Source organism: Aedes aegypti, chromosome 1, assembly GCF_002204515.2.
Source record: "Aedes aegypti strain LVP_AGWG chromosome 1, AaegL5.0 Primary Assembly, whole genome shotgun sequence".
Classification (NCBI taxonomy): domain Eukaryota; kingdom Metazoa; phylum Arthropoda; class Insecta; order Diptera; family Culicidae; genus Aedes; species Aedes aegypti.
In genome coordinates, this window is record NC_035107.1 from 55081330 (window position 1) to 55099635 (window position 18306).

Below are 18306 nucleotides of genomic sequence, written 5' to 3' on the forward strand. Positions count from 1 at the left end.
TGTGAGACGCAGAAGGAATTGATGAAAAATCGCAGTAGGAAATCCTAAAATAATTTCTCATCGAATTGCATCAACTCTAGAACTAACTCTTGTGGAATGTTTAGGGAGAACTCCTGTGGGAATAATTGGAAGATATCTGTAACAACTGTATAAACCGGCAGAAAAGTTATAGGAAAAGTCTCTGAAAAAATGGGAGAATCCCTGGTAGAATTTTAGAATTACCGCAAAAATTGCCGGATATATAAGCTTTGGACTGCTGAAGGATTGTCTGGAGCATTTTTTGGAGGATTTCAGTTTTGCATCTCCAGAATAATTTGAGGACTAATTTCTGAGAGAGAACCCCAGAAGCTTTTTATCGATGAATCTGTGAAGGCAATGATGAAAAAGCTATGGAATAGTCTCGAAGAATGTACTCCACGTTTCTTCAGAAGTCAAAAAGTGACTTGAGCGACCATGTAAGTTATAATAAACAATTTAATTTGATAATAGATTTTTTATGAACTTGCATTAAAATAGTGACCAACCCTCTAAAAAGAGCCCAGTTACCAGCCCTGCGAGTTATATAACGAAACTTACTTGGGTCGCTCCCGGTCCCGGTCCTTGCTCTTGTTCTTGTCCTTCTTGTCTTTCTTCTTCTTGATTTTGCCCTCCTTGCCTTCCTTGAGCTTCTTGTCCTTTTTGTGTTCCTTGTTTTTGCGCTTTTCCGACTTATCCTTGGCGGGTTTGGTGGTGGACGAACCGCCGGATGATTGGGGCGGCGAAATGCCCATTGCCGCCATGGTCACCGTGGACTGGCTGTTGGTGTCCGAGTCCGTTTCGATGACGATGGTTTCCCCGGGGGTGATGGGGGGTACTGTTGGGGAGGCGGCCGCCAGGGTGGGGAGATTTTGGGGGGTTGGGGTGGGTGGTGGATGATGGGATGGGACGACTGTGGTCGCTGAGGTTGTGGTCATTGAGGGGACGGAGGGTGGTTCTTTGGGGTAGGGTGTGGGATGCTCTGGATGGAACTTGGGCTGTTGATGAGCTGCCGGGGGTTGAGGAACGATGGATGAGGGTACGGTGGGGTTCTGGTGAATGACGTTGGATTTGATGGAGAGATTGAGGGAGTGCTCCTGGGGGAGGTGGTCTTTGACGATCGGGGAGATGGGGGGCTTTTTGCGGGAGGTTGTTGGAGGAGGTGGGACGGGGTCGATTTGGAGGGATGGTGGCACCAAGGGGGCGACGTTGCAAGTGCTCTTCTGGAGATCGAGAGGCGTGTGAGCCAGCTTGGTCTCCGGGTCCAGGTTGTCGAAGCTTTCCATCGATGGGGCCTTGGAGGGGCGTGGGTTTTGGAGTAGCTTGCTGATGTCGAAGCGGGGCGGCAGCGTGGGCATTCCGAATCCCGGGGGAAGGAATGATTGTGCTGGGTTGAAGGGATTGAATAGTGGGTTCTCGGGGATGAGACCAGGTCCGGATGGGAGCGGGAACATGCCGAACATTCCGGGATTCCGGATTTGCGACGCGAGGAATGCAGGCGTCATTGGGGGCATGTTGTAGACGTCAGGCAGGGGTTTCTTGTCCATGGGTGACGGACCGGGAGGCGCCTGAGGGAACTGCTGATGGAGTTGTTGGAGAAGTTTCAACTCTTCCAAAAGACCAGCATTTTTGGCTTTCTTGGCGGCTGCCGTTTCCTTCGGCTGCTTGGGTTGTCGGGGTTTCTTCTTCTTCTCTTCCTTAGCGGGGGGAAGGCCAAAGTTGGGGAAATCTCCGAACAGCGGACCAGGTCCGACGGAAAGTTTGCCCGAATCGCTCATCCAGGAGGCCGACGAGCTAGAGCTGGACGGCATTTTGATGTCGGGCGTCTTGGGCAGGTTGGAGGGCGTTTTCGGTGGGGAAAACTCCCGGAACGATCCGGATGGGCCCAGCCCACCGGAGTGATCACTTGGAGTCATGCTCATGTTGAAGCCCATGTCCGGCGAGGAAAGTGTGTCTTGGAAGGAGAACCCAGAGGTGGACGTTTTGGGGGCTCGCTTTTTGCCCATGGGCGTCGTCGGGAACTGCGGCTGATGGGGAGGACTTTTGTCGTCGTCGATGACGATGATTGGGCCCTGGCTGGAGGGCACCGTCGGGGGAGGAGCTTCCTTCTTGGCCACCTTTTTGAAGATGTTCAGTTTGTGTTTCTCCGGCGAGGCATGCATTGAGGGAACGGTCGAAGGGCCGGGCGCCGGAGTAATTTCCAGACTCGGATGGAGCTTTTGCAGCATGTCCAGCTGGGACTGGGCCACGTTGTCCGGAAATTTGGGCTGCTGCTGGGGTAGTGGCGGTGGAGGAAGCTGTTTCTGCGGAGGAAAAAGCGGCGATTGGAACAGTCCCGGAAGGGGCTTCTTCCCTGGAGGCGTGAGCATGTCCAAGATGTTCTGTGCATTGAGTGGACCTCCCTGGAATTGCTGCAGCTGTTCCATGTACTGTCGCTCGATTTGCTTCTTGGTTAGCTTGGTACGTTTCGGTTTGGGCGGTTTTGGCGGCGTAATTTGGTTCATCAAAGGGGAGGTCATCGGAGGAGGAGGAATCGTTTGACCAGGAGGGAAAATGGCACCAACATCCATTCCTAGGTTGGGTATCATCGGAGGCAGCTGAGGCTTCTGTTTCGGTTCCTGCTGCTTCTTCTTTCTGGGTGCTTTCTCCTTCTTCGGCTTTGGAAGTGGAGCAACAGGAACAACCGGTGGCGGAACGATTGGTTTTTTCCGCTTCGATCGGCAACGGTAATGGAGGTTTGACATCCGGAACAGGTATAGGGAGTTCCGAAGGAGGTTCCACCGGAAGAGGCAGCAGTTTTATGTCCTCTTCTATTGTTGAAACTGGCGCTGGCGGTGCTTCCGATGGCTCCTTCAGTTGAATCGTCGGAGTTGCAGGTCTGCTCTTCGCTTCCTTCTCCTTATCCGCGCTGTCCTTCTTCTTGTCCACTTTCTTCTCTTTCTTGTCCTTCTTCTCCTTCTCAATCGGTTTCTTCTTGGCTTTCTTACCAAACTTCTCGTCGATCTTGGCCACCGGTAAAGCAGTGGACACCGGCGCCGGTGGTGGCGGTGGAGGAGGCTTCGGTTTCTCTTCCGGAATCTCCGGCGGCTTCGAATCCGGCAGCCTGCCCTCCCGGGCCGGTGATATAAAACCCGACGTGGTCATAATCACGCTGCTGATCTCCCTGGTAGGTCGTCTCTCCTCCGAGAGCGACTTGGGCTTTTTGATATCCAATACACCACCTTCCCCGACAGGACCGTCCAAAGGCCTCTTGAACGTGACCACTTCTTCACTCTGACTAGCATCCATGACGGCCACTTCTTCGGCGCCCACCTCTTCCATCTTTTCCACAACCTCCCCGATATCCGGCTTCACATCTTCCTGCTCTGCCTCGGCCGCTTCCGCCATCAAGTGCATCTGCATCTGCCGGCGACGTTCTTCCTCTTCCTGCTCTTCCTCCGAATCCACCAGCATCGGAGGCATATGTTCCGGGATGTGCACCGGTCTGGTCAGCACCTCCTTACTCCCAGGCTTCATGAAATTCAGATGACTATCCTTCGGCAGCGGATACTTTGGCACCTCGAAGGGCCGCTCAATCGGATCCACAAACTGCAGGTACTCCTGCAGTTCGCCCAGATTCATTCCCATCTCCCGGTAGGCCAACGCCACATCGTCCAAATTGGGATCCGTCCGGTTGTACAGCTCTGCGTAACGATGCGTCACCCGGGTTATGTCCCGCAGATACTGGTCCAGAATGTCGATCATCAGCTCCATCGGAGTCGACTGGATCGAGGTCCATCCGATCGTCTGGCATATCTGCGCCACCACCACTTTCAGCAGCTGATGCGTGTAACGTTCCGACATCCTGAAAATCGTAAGAGATAAGCTTTAATAAAAGATTTATTCTCGGGAAAATCCTACAGGGCTGGTAGTGGCCACAATAGTAACAAAAATCATTGAAATAGTGACTGAGAAGTGCTTCAAAACTTCAAACTTTAGTTCAAAAACGGGTACTAATCCTTAAAATCATGAAAGGATTCATATGAGAATCCTAGTGTGATTTTGATGCGTTTCCTGGAAGGATTCTGATGAGTACGCTGGATTCTTATATGAACCCTGAAACGATTCTGATAAGACTCGTGGTAAAATTCTGGCGAGAATGCGACATCGATGCTGATAAAATCCTGAAAGGGTTATGACGAAAACTTGGAAAGGTTTCTGATGAGGATTCTGATTAGTATACATAAAGAATTTTGATGAGAATCTTTAGAAGATTCTGATAACAATTCTGAAAAGATTTCAATTAGAATCCTCGAATATAATTTTAATGAATAATTCTGAATAGAATTCAGAAAAAGAATCCTGGGAGAATTTTGATGAGAATCCTGCGAGGAAACTAATGTGAATCTGCTGATTCTGCTGAGAACCCTTCGAAAACTGAAACACTCGATCTACTGTATAAAAACATATCAAATGGTTCAAAAATGTTCCTCTTGACCTCGCAAGACTTGATATATACTATATTTATATGCTTTTACATAAATACATTCGGAATATATTCAAATGTCATCAAGAATCCCTACATTTACAAAATTTATCAAGAATCCATACATTTCCAGCCATGTTATTTAAGTTGAAGGCTGTTTTTTTTTCTTCATGAAAATGAAGGTTTCTCTAAACCTAATGAGTTGAATGAGAAACAGAATAGATAAATATTTTTATTGGAGAAAATTGCAGCTATCGCTTGAATGTTAAACAAAATTACAGAAGTGCGAGCTTGTATCTCCACTCAATTATTAGCCGATTGGTTAACTAATGTAATATTAGAAACTCTTATAAATAGGGGATTGTTTTCAAAAACCAAATTGCCAATGCAACATTTGAGCGCTAAAATCTTCTAATGGAAGTTTTTTTCCCTCGTCTGTAGAGCCTTTTGTAAGCAGTGGTTTACATTATTTAGAAGAATTGTGGTATGACCCATATTTTATTTGGTGCTCATCAAATATCCTTTCACATTTGAGATGTGAGCAATTCTCGCTGAAACCAGGCCGCCATCGGCACCCATCGTTAGAATTCCAATTTATGTCACTAATCGCTAGTTTTTGATAAAACTTAAGGGTGGTCCTTTCGGTTTTCTCAAATTGGTGGGCCCCTCGTACGCCAGCTAGCTAAACAGTTTGCGAAAAAGCCCATTTTTTTTATAAATCTTGGGTATTTATTCACGTGATATGTCCCATATTTCACTTGGAAATCATACACTCTGAAATAATGTTAAACGTATTTTTTTTTTGTATGGTATTCAGTTGGAGCTGCCTGACAGCTTAACTTGTCAAGGCTGAACCCTCGGTCTGGCTTTTGCCAAGTTTCCCCTCTACCAGGACCAATACTCAGACGGACTAGGCAATGGCGCCCACATGAACACTGATTTTTTATTAGTATTGTGACGTGGTAGTTTTTGAAAGTACCCATATACCCTTGCTTCTGAGAAAAGTAAGCATTATGAAAATCAGCAGCTCCATTAGAATTTATTTGAAATAGTAGTGCATTACTAATACTGTCTAGTCGAAATGGTTTTGAATAATTTGTCATTCAAGTGCTATTCTGATTACTATTGTCTTTTACGTAAGATTAGAGTCTTAAATGTCAAGTGTCGTCAAGTCTTAACAAAATTAGGCTGTTTAGTAGTAGTTCTAGCGTAACATTTGAAAAGGGCCTATCTGCAAAACGTAAACATTGAGAAATTCTCAATTGAAGATTCCGTACCATATTTATAATTCCTATTTTAAACCCATTCGCATTTTTACTAGTTTCATACCTGTGTTCGACACCCACTAAAGTCTGTTGCGTGGCCCATTATGTTTCTAATCTCAAATAACACAACAACTCGTAAAAATTGTTGAATTCAAACATCATCGGCAGATAGGCCCTTTTATGAATCTTCAAACCAGTTAGGCCCTTTCAGTTAGGCCCTTTGATTGAACATGGTTTCAGTTAGGCCCTTTTATAATTCGCTAATTTTGTTGATTTTTGAATTGGTTTGCATAAATTTTGAACAAAATTTAGCGATTATGTGAAAAAACACTATATAATAGCTAAATATTGGAAATTTTCGGTTGAAGATTCAGTACCATATTGATTATTCCTATTTCAAACCCATTCGCTTTTTACTAGTTTCATACTTGGGGAAGATCCAAAAATGACGTCCATCGTGTTTCGGGATTTCTAGAACCCTTCTACCCCCTCTGTCACGCTTTTTCCAATACCCAATCCATGCACTGTCACATTTTCGTACATTCCCCCATTGGAGGAGGCCCCAATTGATGGACGTCATTTTCGGATAACCCCTTGTATTCGACACTTATAATGGTCTATTACGTGGCTCACAACGATTTGAATTTCAAATAGCACAATAACTTGTAAAAATAGTTCAATTCAAACATCATCCGCAGATAGGCCCTTTTACGAATTTTCAAACCAGTTAGGCCCTTTTTGAATTTGTTAAATTTATTGATTATTGAAGTGATTTGCATAATTCTTCGACAACATTTAATGATTATGTGAGAAAACAACACAATATCATACAAGCTAAATATTGGAAACTATTCTATACAAAATCAGCAACATATTGATTATTGATATTTCAAACCCGTTCACTTTTTTTTACTAGTTTTATACTTGTGTTAGACACTCATTATGGTTCATTACGTGACCCAGAACGTTAGTAATCTCAAATAGCATAACGACTCGTGAAAATAGTTGCATTCAAATATCATCAGCAGTTAGGCCCTTTAATGAATCTTAAAACCAGTTAGGCCCTTTCAGTTAGGCCCTTCGATTGGACATGGTTTCAGTTAGGCCCCTCCAGTTAGGCCCTTTTATTAAACATAGTTCCAGTTAGGCCCTTTTGGAATTTGTTGATTTTATTGCTTATTGAAGTGATTTTCATAGTTTTAAATAAAATAAAGCGAGAGAAAAACAATGTAATAGCTAAATGTTCGATATTCTCGGTTGAAGGTTCAGTAGCTTATTGATTATATCTATTTCAAACCCATTCACTTTTTTACTTGTTTTATACTTGAGGGCCTTCCTTAGCCGAGCAGTTTAAGTCCGTGGCTACAAAGCAAAGCCATTCTGAAGGTATCTGAGTTCCATTCCCGGTCCGTCCAGGTTTTTTCGTAATGGAAATTTCCTTTACTTTCCTGAATATAGAGTACCTTCGTACTTGTCACACGATATACGAATGCGAAAATGGCAACTTGTCAAAGAAAGCTCTCAGTTTATAACTGTGGAAGTACTCATTGAACACAAAGCTTAGAAGCAGGCTCTGTCCCAGTGAGGACGTAATGCCAAGAAGAAGTATAAGAAGAATTCTTGCAGGGCTGTTACAAAAACAAACGAAATTGTTTTTGTGAAAATCGCGACTTTTGGAACTCGATCCACAACTAGAGGCAACAAATAAAAATTAACAAATAAAAATTATTCAAAATTTTTAATGTAATTGATTTTTTTTTTCAGGATAAAAAATCAGTTTTTCAACTAACTTCGCATTAAGATTATGATAAAACTAGTAAAAAAGAGAATGGGCTTGAAATAGGAATCAATATAGTACTGAATCTTCAATAAAGAATTTTTATTGATCAATGTTGATTTTCCCACATACCTAATCGATTGATTTTGTTCTAAAACTTTGAAAATCACTTCAATAATTAATAAAATTAACAAATTCCAAAAGGGCCTAACTGGAAATAAGTTTAATAAAAGGGCCTAACTGGAGGGGCCTAACTGAAACCATGTTCAATCAAAGGGCCTAACTGGTTTGCAGACTCGCAAAAGGGCCTATCTGCCGATGATGTTTGAATTCAACCATTTTCACGAGTTGTTTTTTTATTTAAGATTTCAAACGTTATGGGCCACCTAATAGACTATTATGAGTGTCGAAGACAAGTATAAAACTAGTAAATAGGAGAAAGGGTTTGAATTATGAATAATCAATATAATACTGAATCTTCAATTGAGAATTTTCAATATTCAATGTTGATTTTCTCACTTAATCGATTGATTTTGTACTAAAACTTTGAAAATCTATTCAATAATCAATAAAATTAACAAATTCCAAAGGGGCCTAACTGGAACTAAGTTAAATAAAAGGGCCTAACTGGAGGGGCCTAACTGAAACCATGTTCAATTATAGGGCCTAATTGAAAGGGCCTAACTGGTTTGAAGACTCGTAAAAGGGCCTATCTGCCGATGATGTTTGAATTCAACATTTTTTACTATGATGATAATAAATCTTCGAGCTGTTTAGTAGAATACCTATAAGTAGATGAAAAAACCGAATTTAGTACTATACCATTTAATTCCACTAGAGTTTGTATCCTTTGACAGATACGCGTATTTCGACCTCAACTGTAAGGCCGTCTTCAGTGTCGTGTACTAGACTCGAGTCTAGTACACGACACTGAAGACGGCCTTACAGTTGAGGTCGAAATACGCGTATCTGTCAAAGGATACAAACTCTAGTGGAATTAAATGGTATAGTACTAAATTCGGTTTTTTCATCTACTTATTTTTTACTAGTTTTTATGTTATGTTAGATTTAAAACGTTACGTGGCCCAGTAATAGACTATGAGTGTCGAACAAAAGTTTAAAACTATTAGATAGCAATGACTTTAAAATAGTAACAATCAATATTTTACAGAATCTTCAATCGAGCATTTCTCAATTTTTACGTTATGGTGATAGACCCTTTTCAAATATTTCACTAGGTTCCATTATGTGAGAAAAACACTATACAATGGCTAAATATTGAAAAATATGGAGGAAAATAAAAATGCACGGAAGGGCCAATCTGATTTTGATGGAAATTTTCAGTTAGGCCCTTTTATGACCAGTTAGGCCCTCTTAGTTTTATCATTTTCAGATAGGCCCTTTTAAATTTGAATAAAATTACCATTAATAATGCATTTTGCATGCCCGTAAGAGTATGTAAGAGTAATTTACGTAAAAGATGATACGAATAATGAATAATCAAGTTTGTTTACATTTTGCAGTTAGGCCCTTTTCAAATGTTACGCTAGAGTTCTAGTTAATTTCATTTTGTGTTGTTATAAGTATTTATTGGTCATTACGTTCATATATCCTTAAAGAAAAAAGTCGCTTTCCTTGTCTGTTCAACAATTTTTCGAAACTAGCAAGTGTACCCTAATGATCGATCTCAGCGTCTTACTTTCCATAGTCATTTTTATAGTGAATATTGAAGAGTAAAGTTACCTTAGGCTTCTATTACAGTCTCCTACAAGATTCACTCTTCGGTGGCAAATGCAATGCTTCACAACGCCTACTTTCTACTTGTAAATTTTGCGAAAATGAAGCTGGAATTAGATTATTTATACCGCTGTTACAAAAGAGGTATTTCTTATTATGGCAATGTAAAAACCATATTAAAATAATATTGTCGCCACTCATTTCTACTCAGTGAATCTACTAGTCATTTTCCTAAGAGTTCCTAAGTATTCCCTACGTCGTATATGATAACGATGTATCTAGCTAGCTAATAGTAAGAGTGGCTACGGATCATTCTGGTTAGCAAAAGGCAAACTGAACGTCATCAATAGTACTAATGTCCACTTCGAATAGATTGATTATTTGAAATGGGCATCAATTCTATCAATTACGCAAAATGTCCGCTGGATCACATCCGAGATATTATTGCGTCTATGCCATATGTATTATGACGCAGCTTTAAGCAAAAAATGCCAAAATGTGATACCACCACTACAGGTTACGCCTTTGGTTTCCATCATATGGGCTAATGGATTATGCCCTCCCATCGCGGCAAGGTCGCATAACCAAGGGGAGGGAAGATCGAATTTCAGTTTCTCTAGGAATGTTTTTTATTCTTAAGGGGACTATGCACCTGGAAAGAAAAGTAATCAACTATCTCGGTGCATGGGAAAATTCTTACCAAAAATGGTTAAGAATAGCATTATCCTTTGATCGCAGTACGCAGTTGATAAGTTTTATTAATGAACGCAGAGCTCGTTTAATTAAAACGTGTGGTTTATTCAGAGGTTAGTTTGAGAATGATAAAAAGTAAAAGATGTCAAAGAAGCCAAGGTTACTGTGTTCAGATAAACGATTGGTCCAAACTAGCAGGATACTTCGATGTCATCCTCTCTCAATCGTTTAGCCCTAGTTTCCGTCGCAATTCTTGAAATCTGCCAGGATCGAGGGACTTCGTAAATATATCGGCTAATTGATCTTGAGTACCAACGGCTTTTACTTGGATTCGTCCTTCAGCAATATGATCCCTGATGAAATGGTGTTCAACATCGATATGTTTTGATCGTGTGGTCTTCAAGTTGTTAGCCATCCCAATACAGCCTCGGTTGTCCTCTGTTGGAGACTAACATAGTAGTCGACGACCAAGTCGGAGAATCGTAGTAGTCAACTACCAAGCCAGTGTTTTTTGGGTAACCACTCAAACTTGCCTTAGCAACCACTAGCAACCTGACAATATAAAAGGCGAACAATATTGCTACTCCGTCATTCTGTACTTACCATTCGAACAATAAACATCTAGTTTAAAAGTACAACATTTGGCGACATTCTGTACTTACCATTCGAACAATAAACATCTAGTTTAAAAGTACAACATCCTCAAATATCGTCACAGGTATTTCTGGATTCTTCATCTTCATGTCCTCAAGAACTCCAGCCAGCCAAAGAGCTTTAGCAGTAGCGGCACTCAAAGCGACGTACTCGGATTCACTTGAGGAAATGGCCATGGTACTATGTTTTTGGCTGCACCATGACACTGTCGATCCAAAGACCTTGAAGGTATATCCGGAAACAGACTTCCTGTCCTCGCTGTCAGCCGCCCAGTCGGCATCGGCATATCCAATCAGGGGCGGAGCATCAGTGCGCTGAAACGTCAGTACAGTATTTGAACTTCCTTTTAGGTATCGAACGACTCTCTTCAAACTTTGCCAGTGAGCTTCTGTTGGATGTTGCTGATATCGGCCCAGGTACCCTACTGGAAAGCAGATATCCGGGCGAACGCTCAACATGATATACATTAGACTGCCTAACAGCTCCCGGTAGGGTTCTCTTGTAGGTGTCCCCTCTCGTTGTAGTTGAAGTCCTTTTTCCATGGGTGACTTGGCGGGATTGCATTCTGCAATTCCGAAATTGTTTACAACCTTTTCCACATGCGCCTGCTGCGAAAGCTGAAGAATTACTGTTTGCCGGTCGTACGCAATCTTCATACCCAGGAAATGACGAGCTTCTCCACAATTAGTCATACGAACAACAGTTGAAAGTTGCTTCTTCAAACAAACGATGGACTCCAATTTCCTCCCCACGATTAGTAGGTCGTCAACGTACAGTACGATGTACAGCTCATCATCATCTTCGCTACGAATATACAGGCAATAGTCGTGACGAGATCGGCAGAAACCAAGCTTGATTAGTCAGTTGACTGTTGAATTTTTCATTCCAGCAACGTGGTGATTGCTTCAATCCATACAGTGACTTCATCAGCTTGCATGCCATGTTCGGTGGAGACTTGACGCCGACAGGGATTTCCATGTATATATCCTCCTTGAGATCTCCATGTAGGAACGCAGTTTTCACGTCCATCTGGTGAAAATGGAAACGCTTGTAGACGCCTATTGCTAACACCGTCCTGATAGTGGCTAGCTTTGCAACTGGCGCATAAGTCTCCTCAAAATCCACGCCATGACGTTGCAGATAGCCCTTCGCTACTAATCGGGCCTTATAACGAGCAGCTTGACCATCTTCATTTTCCTTTACGCGGAATACCCATTTGGTTTTTAGGGGCTTCACACCACACGGGCAGGACGGCAGCTTCCACACACCGTTTGCCTCCATGGATCTCAGTTCGTCATCGATAGCATCCAGCCATTTGGTTCGATCATCCCGTTTCTCGATATCGCTGTAGCACTGAGGAGCATCTGTGGAATACGACGCAACAGAAGTTGCTCTGTAACCGGTAAAAAAGTTCAACAACTTACCGAGGAGCCTGCGCTCCCGTTCGCTGCGCCTCAACGTCGCTTGTCCATTGGACTCGAGTTGTTCTATTTGCGAAGGGAGCGCCCCGGTTTGATTCGCCTCGAAAACTTCCTCGTCGTCAGCAATCGGAGAACCAGCACGTAACAGTGATGCATCGTCAGGCTGCCTTTCATCGCAAGGATCAACACCAGGATCAGGACTACCCTCATAGCGTTCGTCTACTATCAGTTGATCTTGAGTAACAGTCTCTTCATGCTCATACGGTACAACGACTAGTGGAACCTTGTCATGCTCTTCGCGGTTCTTTTCATACGGGAAAAAAGTTTCATTAAACTTGACATCTCGAGCGAGTTCGATTCGTCCAGACTTCCTGTCCCACAAACGATAGCCATTGGGAGCATATCCAACCATGACGACTTCGGTACTCTTGGCTTCTTTCTGTGCTGGTTGGGTATTCAATTTCTTTCTGTGCTGGTTGGGTATCCAGGCAAACGCCTTACAACCAAAAACACGGAGTTTTTCCAAACTTGGCCTTTCATTGTACCAGCACTCAGCCGGAGTCAGACTTCTTGGCAGGGCGACGGTAGGGCTTCGATTCACCAGATAAACGGCAGTACGGACAGCTTCTGACCACATCGTTTTTGGGACATGCGAATCTATCAGCTTTGTGCGGACTTTTTCAACTATGATTCGGTTGAACCTCTCCGCGACTCCGTTTTTCTGAGGCGTGTATGCAACAGTCGGTTCGACCTGGATCCCTTTCTGCAAATAGAACTGTTTCTGATTGTTCGACAGATACTCACGGCCTTGGTCAATTGTCATCCTGGAAATCTTCAGATTGAATTGCGCTGTCACCATCGCCTCGTACTCACGGAATCGAGTGAACACCTCCGACTTTCTCTTCATCAGGAACACCATAGCAAAGTGGGTGTGATCATCAATGAAGGAAACAAAATACTTCGATCCGTCCCACGCAGTTGGCTCGATCGGCCCGCAGACGTCTGAATGGATTCTTTCCAGTGGCTTTGAAGATCGTGGACGGGTTCCGTTGAATGGTTCACGGCAAAGTTTACCCTGCACACACGCGTCGCAGAATGGCAGCTTGTCTGCCTAGAAATTGGCGCCATCAGCAAGGTTGTTACTTACGATCGCTTTCATTCCTTGTTGACTGAGATGTCCGAGCCTTCGATGCCACAAATTGGTCGCTTTAGTTTGACATAAATTTGCCGATGCCACTGGAATGTCCACCTCAATCTCGTACAGGTTACCTCGCAAATTCGCAGTAGCAATAACTTCATCGCCTTTCTTCAGAATCGCTTCGGAACCGCAGAAGATCACCACAACACCGGCCTTCACCAGTTTCTTCACAAACATCAGGTTGTCTCGTAATTCGGGAATATAGAGCACATCCTTCATGATCAACGGTGTTCTCTTGTTGCTGCTTCCGGCGATAGTCCCAGTGAACTTGGCCACCAGCGCTTTACCGTCTTTGGCCACTTGAATCTCGATGGGTGTCTTCAGCTTGCGAGTTTCTGAAAATATTTCTGCTTCATTTACGAGATGGTCGCTTGCTCCTGAATCGAGTTTGAAGACCACTTTTCCGCTTCGAAATTTTTCATTCTTGCGACTTGCGACGAAACTTACCGCGGTCCGCTGGGATCGTTGGTCTGCCGAATTAGCTTCACTAGTTTTCTGTCAACAGTCCTTCTTCATATGGCCCCGTTTACCGCATTTGTGACATTGGCATTTTGAAACTTCATTGGCTTCGAAATCAACTTCCGGTGCTTGTCTCCGTAGAACGCTGCCAACTTCACCTCACCTGAGTCCTCGTGACGTTCGGTTCGTTTGAGCTCTTCCGCTAGTAAGCGTTGCTTCACAGCTTCCAAACTCAGCTCTTCCTCAGGAATGTTTTCAAGTGCCGTTACCAAAGGGTCGTACGTGTCGGGGAGCGTTTGAAACAGCGAAATGACCAGCTCAGCTTCTTCGATCTTTGCGCCAGCGGTCTTCAATTGCCTGATCAAATCGTCAAAAGCCAGCAAATGCGCCCTCTTCGAATCACCGTCTCGGAGCTTCAAACGGTTGAGCTGTTTCCTTACCAGGTTTCGAGTGCTAATCGACCGCTTCGCAAAAGAATTTTCAAGAGCCTTCCACATTTCTCTAGCCGTTTTCTTTTCGCACACGATCGCCAGGCATTCGTTTGCAAGAAAGCTGACGATGTGATTCTTTGCCTTTCGATCTCCAATGCTGGAATCCTGCACCACCGTCGAATTGTGGAATACCACACACAGCATCTTTCGTAGAGGTGCCCATAACCTTTTATTAATGAACGCAAAGCTCGTTTAATTAAAACGTGTGGTTTATTCAGAGGTTAGTTTAAGAATGATAAAAAGTAAAAGATGTCAAAGAAGCCAAGGTTACTGTGTTCAGATAAACGATTGGTCCAAACTAGCAGGTTGCTTCGATGTCAATAAGAATTGTCATTTTAAGGTGAAACAGCTTGGAATCAAAATTCAATGATGTACCAAAACTTTGAAGGCACAAATCTCGCGAAAGAAGCATCAAACTACACTGCCATTTCTATTTTAGGTTATCAGAAAGCTTAAAATGAGAAGATTGACTTTGTACGTTCATTATTTCAGCAAATTAGTGCCTTTGAAATCGTGAGTAGGGGCACAAGCCGGCCATTGTGCCTGCCATGTTTGAATTCCGAGATGTGTCACCTTAAATGAAGCTCGCTGTAGGAAACCATTTCAATTTCAATAATGTTCCAGGCATATCTTGACAAATTCTTGATCAAGTTTGGATTGTATGGATGCAACATTCCAGTTCGTTTCATCAGATGGCCAAATTGTACCAACTACACAAAAACCATTATATTTTTTGACATCAACTGATTTATGTCTGAAATACAAATGTTGAGATTTTAGATGGACTTAGCTTTAATTTTAGATATTTGATCACATTACCACTTTTAAACTTTCTATGAATGCCAATTTTGAGCGTTATTCTTATTTCGTCAAACGAAAAAATCATCGCTGGGCTACTGGGTGTTTTGTGTTGTCCGTTGCCTAATGTTAGTGATCGTTCTGTCTGTGCAGCCTATGAGCTGAAGACGGTGAAAATTGTCATTATATCTCGCATAACTTCTGATCTCGCCCTAAAAGCCATTGGTAACCATGTGTGTAGCTCGTTGTTTCTGAGCATTTGAATGGATTTTCATGTTATTTAACAACACTATGTGGAAGAAAGGATCATTATCTACCTGTCCGTGATGTTGATTTCGATGCTTATTCTTTCATTTGCTCAGAAACAACGAGCTACACACGTGGCTACCAATGGCTTTTAGGGCGTTATCCCAGAGTATGCGAGATATGTTTGCTCTTGAAATGTACATCTTTTTGCATTCGTAGGTTTCACAGAACTTCGATTGATACAAATTACAATTTTGATATTTTTGAAGCCAATTTGCAATTGTTATGAAAATGGACCTCTTTTTTTGTTTTTGACTTTTTGTTATAAATAGTGACTTTTTAGTGATCAGGTCAAAAATAGATTAACAAATGACTCGCTACCAACCCTGATTCCTACCCACGGTTTTATACTTACCTTTCAAGCTCTTGTTGATGTTTATCACGGAGTGAATAACACGAAAAATGAAATTCTAGCGGGACTTGCGCCCTCTCAGCTCCCAAACCCACCCACAATTCACCAACACTGGTTCAGCACGGGGACGGGAGCACTTTCTTCCCTGTGTCTTTATTTATACTGCCGCGACCTCTCCTCCTATCTTCACTCGACCACTTCTTGTTCCGACCGAAACCCGAAACGGGGGAAAACCGATCGCACAAGCCAGATTGGCAAAATTTTCAATTCACTTTTGATGCGCCATCTGGCGCGATTTCCTGGTAAAATCCACCACCACCGTTTGCACCGATCAGAGCACTATCGAATAACACTATTTTCCACCGTGTTTGAGTCCGAAATCACACCAAAATTCGCAAATAACTTTTATCACTGCACGTAAAAGCAAAGAAACCTGACTGCGGCGACGATGCGTTGATGATTCGCCGTTTTCCCTTTTCTCTCGGCGACGTCGCTTTTGGGGTAGTTTTCGCGTGTTGGCGTTTTGATTTGACGTTTCTACCCATTCGCACGGTGAGGGGTAGGAATGTCAGACACATTAATCTGATCGATCTAGTACTGCAACAGTACAAAGGGCGCGTAAAAGTTGGTGATCAGCTGCCTAACGACGTAAACATTTTCGGTGCTACAGTGGAAATCCATCCGGAAATTATCGTTGCTTTTAGAAATCTCAATTAAAAATGTCCAGAAGTACCCGTCGCAGCGTCCGGGTGAGTGAAGTACTCGAAGAATCCAAAGAAAATACCACCCCCAAACGGCGGGGACGTCCTCCACGCAGCAAAAGCGACACTCTAGAGGAAGAGGAGGAAGTCTCGCCACCGAAGCGCGCAAGAGGACGTAAAGCGGCACCGAAGGAATCCCCAACGGGCGGGCAGGAAGAGGTGAGCGTTACCGCAATCGGATGCCTCCCGGAGCGGGAGCGGGAAACGGAAAACCTAGCCCGGCACATCGAAGGCATTCTGACCAGCAATGGATCGGGAAGTATTTACATCAGTGGACCTCCCGGAACGGGAAAAACGGCCACCCTGACAAGAATCATCAGCGACCCCAAACTGGCGGAGAAGCTCAAAATGGTTTACGTGAACTGCACATCAATTAGTACTGCGGGAGGAATTTACAAGAAGATATGCGAGGGACTGAAGATATCAACCAGTGGATCTACGGAGAAGGGCTTCCTTACGGCCATCGAAGCGTACCTCAAGAAGAAACACAAAACAGTCATGCTGGTGTTGGATGAAATTGACCAGCTGGCGAGCAGTAAGCAAACCGTCTTGTACAATATCTTTGAGTGGCCCGCAAAGCAGGGATCCAATCTCATCCTAATCGGCATTGCCAACGCCTTAGATCTCACGGACCGATTACTGTCCAGGCTGCAAGCCAAGTGCGAACTGAAGCCACATCTGATCCAGTTCATGCCGTACTCCAAACAACAACTGGTGAACATCCTGAAGAACAACCTCCGACAGAACCAGAAGGCCGAAATGTTCAATGACGCCGCCCTGCAGCTGCTGGCGGCCAAAGTTGCGTCCACTTCTGGAGATGCCCGAAGGGCCCTCCTGTTGACACGGACCCTAGTCGAGTCCACCGATAACGAACACCGTCAGGAGAAGAAGACCAAACCTAAGGAAGTGGCAACATCCCCGCCGAAAGCCGTCCAAATCCGATCGGTCATCAGCACGCTCAACCAGGTTTACGGAACCACACAGACCATGACCGATGACGAGGCCTTCCCGCTGCAACAGAAGCTCCTGGTATGTGCCCTGCTGTTGATTCTCAAGGCTAGCAAAAACAAAGACATCACCGTGGGAAAGCTGCACCAGGTCTACAAGGCGGTTTGTGCCAAACGGAATCTTCTCTCGGTGGACCAGACCGAGTTCAGCAATCTCTGCTCGCTGGTGGAAACGAGAGGAATTTTGCGGCTGCAGGGTAAGAAGGAGCCACGACTGAACCGCGTTCAGCTACAGTGGGACGAAGAGGAAGTGCACAACGCGCTCAACGACAAACAGCTGATTGCCAGTGTCCTCAGCGATACGGCCTGCGTGGGCAAGTAAGCTAGCTTTGTCGAATTACTTTAACGAATTGTTTTCTTTTAACTTATTTTGACTCTTTTTTAAATCCTAAGACTAGACAATAGACCTTTAAGCATTGGACGTTGTGTTACACCGATCAGCTTCGAAATAAGCCCAATTTATTTATCCCAAAACTTTTCGAGTAGTTTCTTAAGTAAAATCTCCTTGGATTCGTGAAAATGTAATTTAAGGTCTCACATCAGCAAACATAGCCGTAGCGTTGCTTCATGGCGCCCTTGTCGAATTTTTATTTTTGCACCCCTAGTCAAAGTCAAGTTCAACTCTTATCTCTGTATTTTTTAAGGAATCAAGTTTACATTGAACATATGGAACTTTTTTTATATTTTATAAAATTATTAATTAAATCCTAAAAAGTATGTTCATAAAGCTCAAGTGTGTATAAGTATTTTTCCTAAATTTGGAATCAATGTTGAAGATTATCTCGTTTGACTGTACATTAAACTGATGGTTAAACTTGTGCAGAAAGCTATAAACTAGATGCATTAGGCAAACATTTTCGTTTAAAATTCGAGTCAAACATTGAGCAATTGGAGCATTGGAATCCAA

General features: G+C 43.4%; 2 protein-coding genes across 2 annotated transcripts in view; one reads left to right on the forward strand and one right to left on the reverse strand.

The window, feature by feature from the left end:
- Window positions 1-16100, reverse strand: part of LOC5574020 (transcription initiation factor TFIID subunit 3) — a 33516-nt gene extending 17416 nt beyond the window's left edge. The window contains exons 1-2 of the mRNA XM_021852940.1: window positions 15635-16100; window positions 577-3859 (exon numbers count right to left, since the gene is read on the reverse strand). Coding sequence (XP_021708632.1) covers window positions 577-2759 — 2183 coding nt within the window. The 5' untranslated portion in view covers window positions 2760-3859; window positions 15635-16100. The remainder of the gene's footprint in view (window positions 1-576; window positions 3860-15634) is intronic.
- A 117-nt stretch (window positions 16101-16217) lies between these two features.
- Window positions 16218-17820, forward strand: LOC5574011 (cell division control protein 6 homolog). The gene has a single exon (XM_001661046.2). The coding sequence runs from the start codon at window positions 16351-16353 to the stop codon at window positions 17719-17721; it is 1371 nt and encodes a 456-aa protein (XP_001661096.2). The 5' UTR covers window positions 16218-16350; the 3' UTR covers window positions 17722-17820.
- The last annotated feature ends 486 nt before the right edge of the window (window positions 17821-18306 follow it).

Coding starts and splice junctions, on each gene's coding strand:
- LOC5574011 (XM_001661046.2), top strand. CDS start 16,351: ATGTCCAGAAGTACCCGTCGCAGCGTCCGGGTGAGTGAAGTACTCGAA.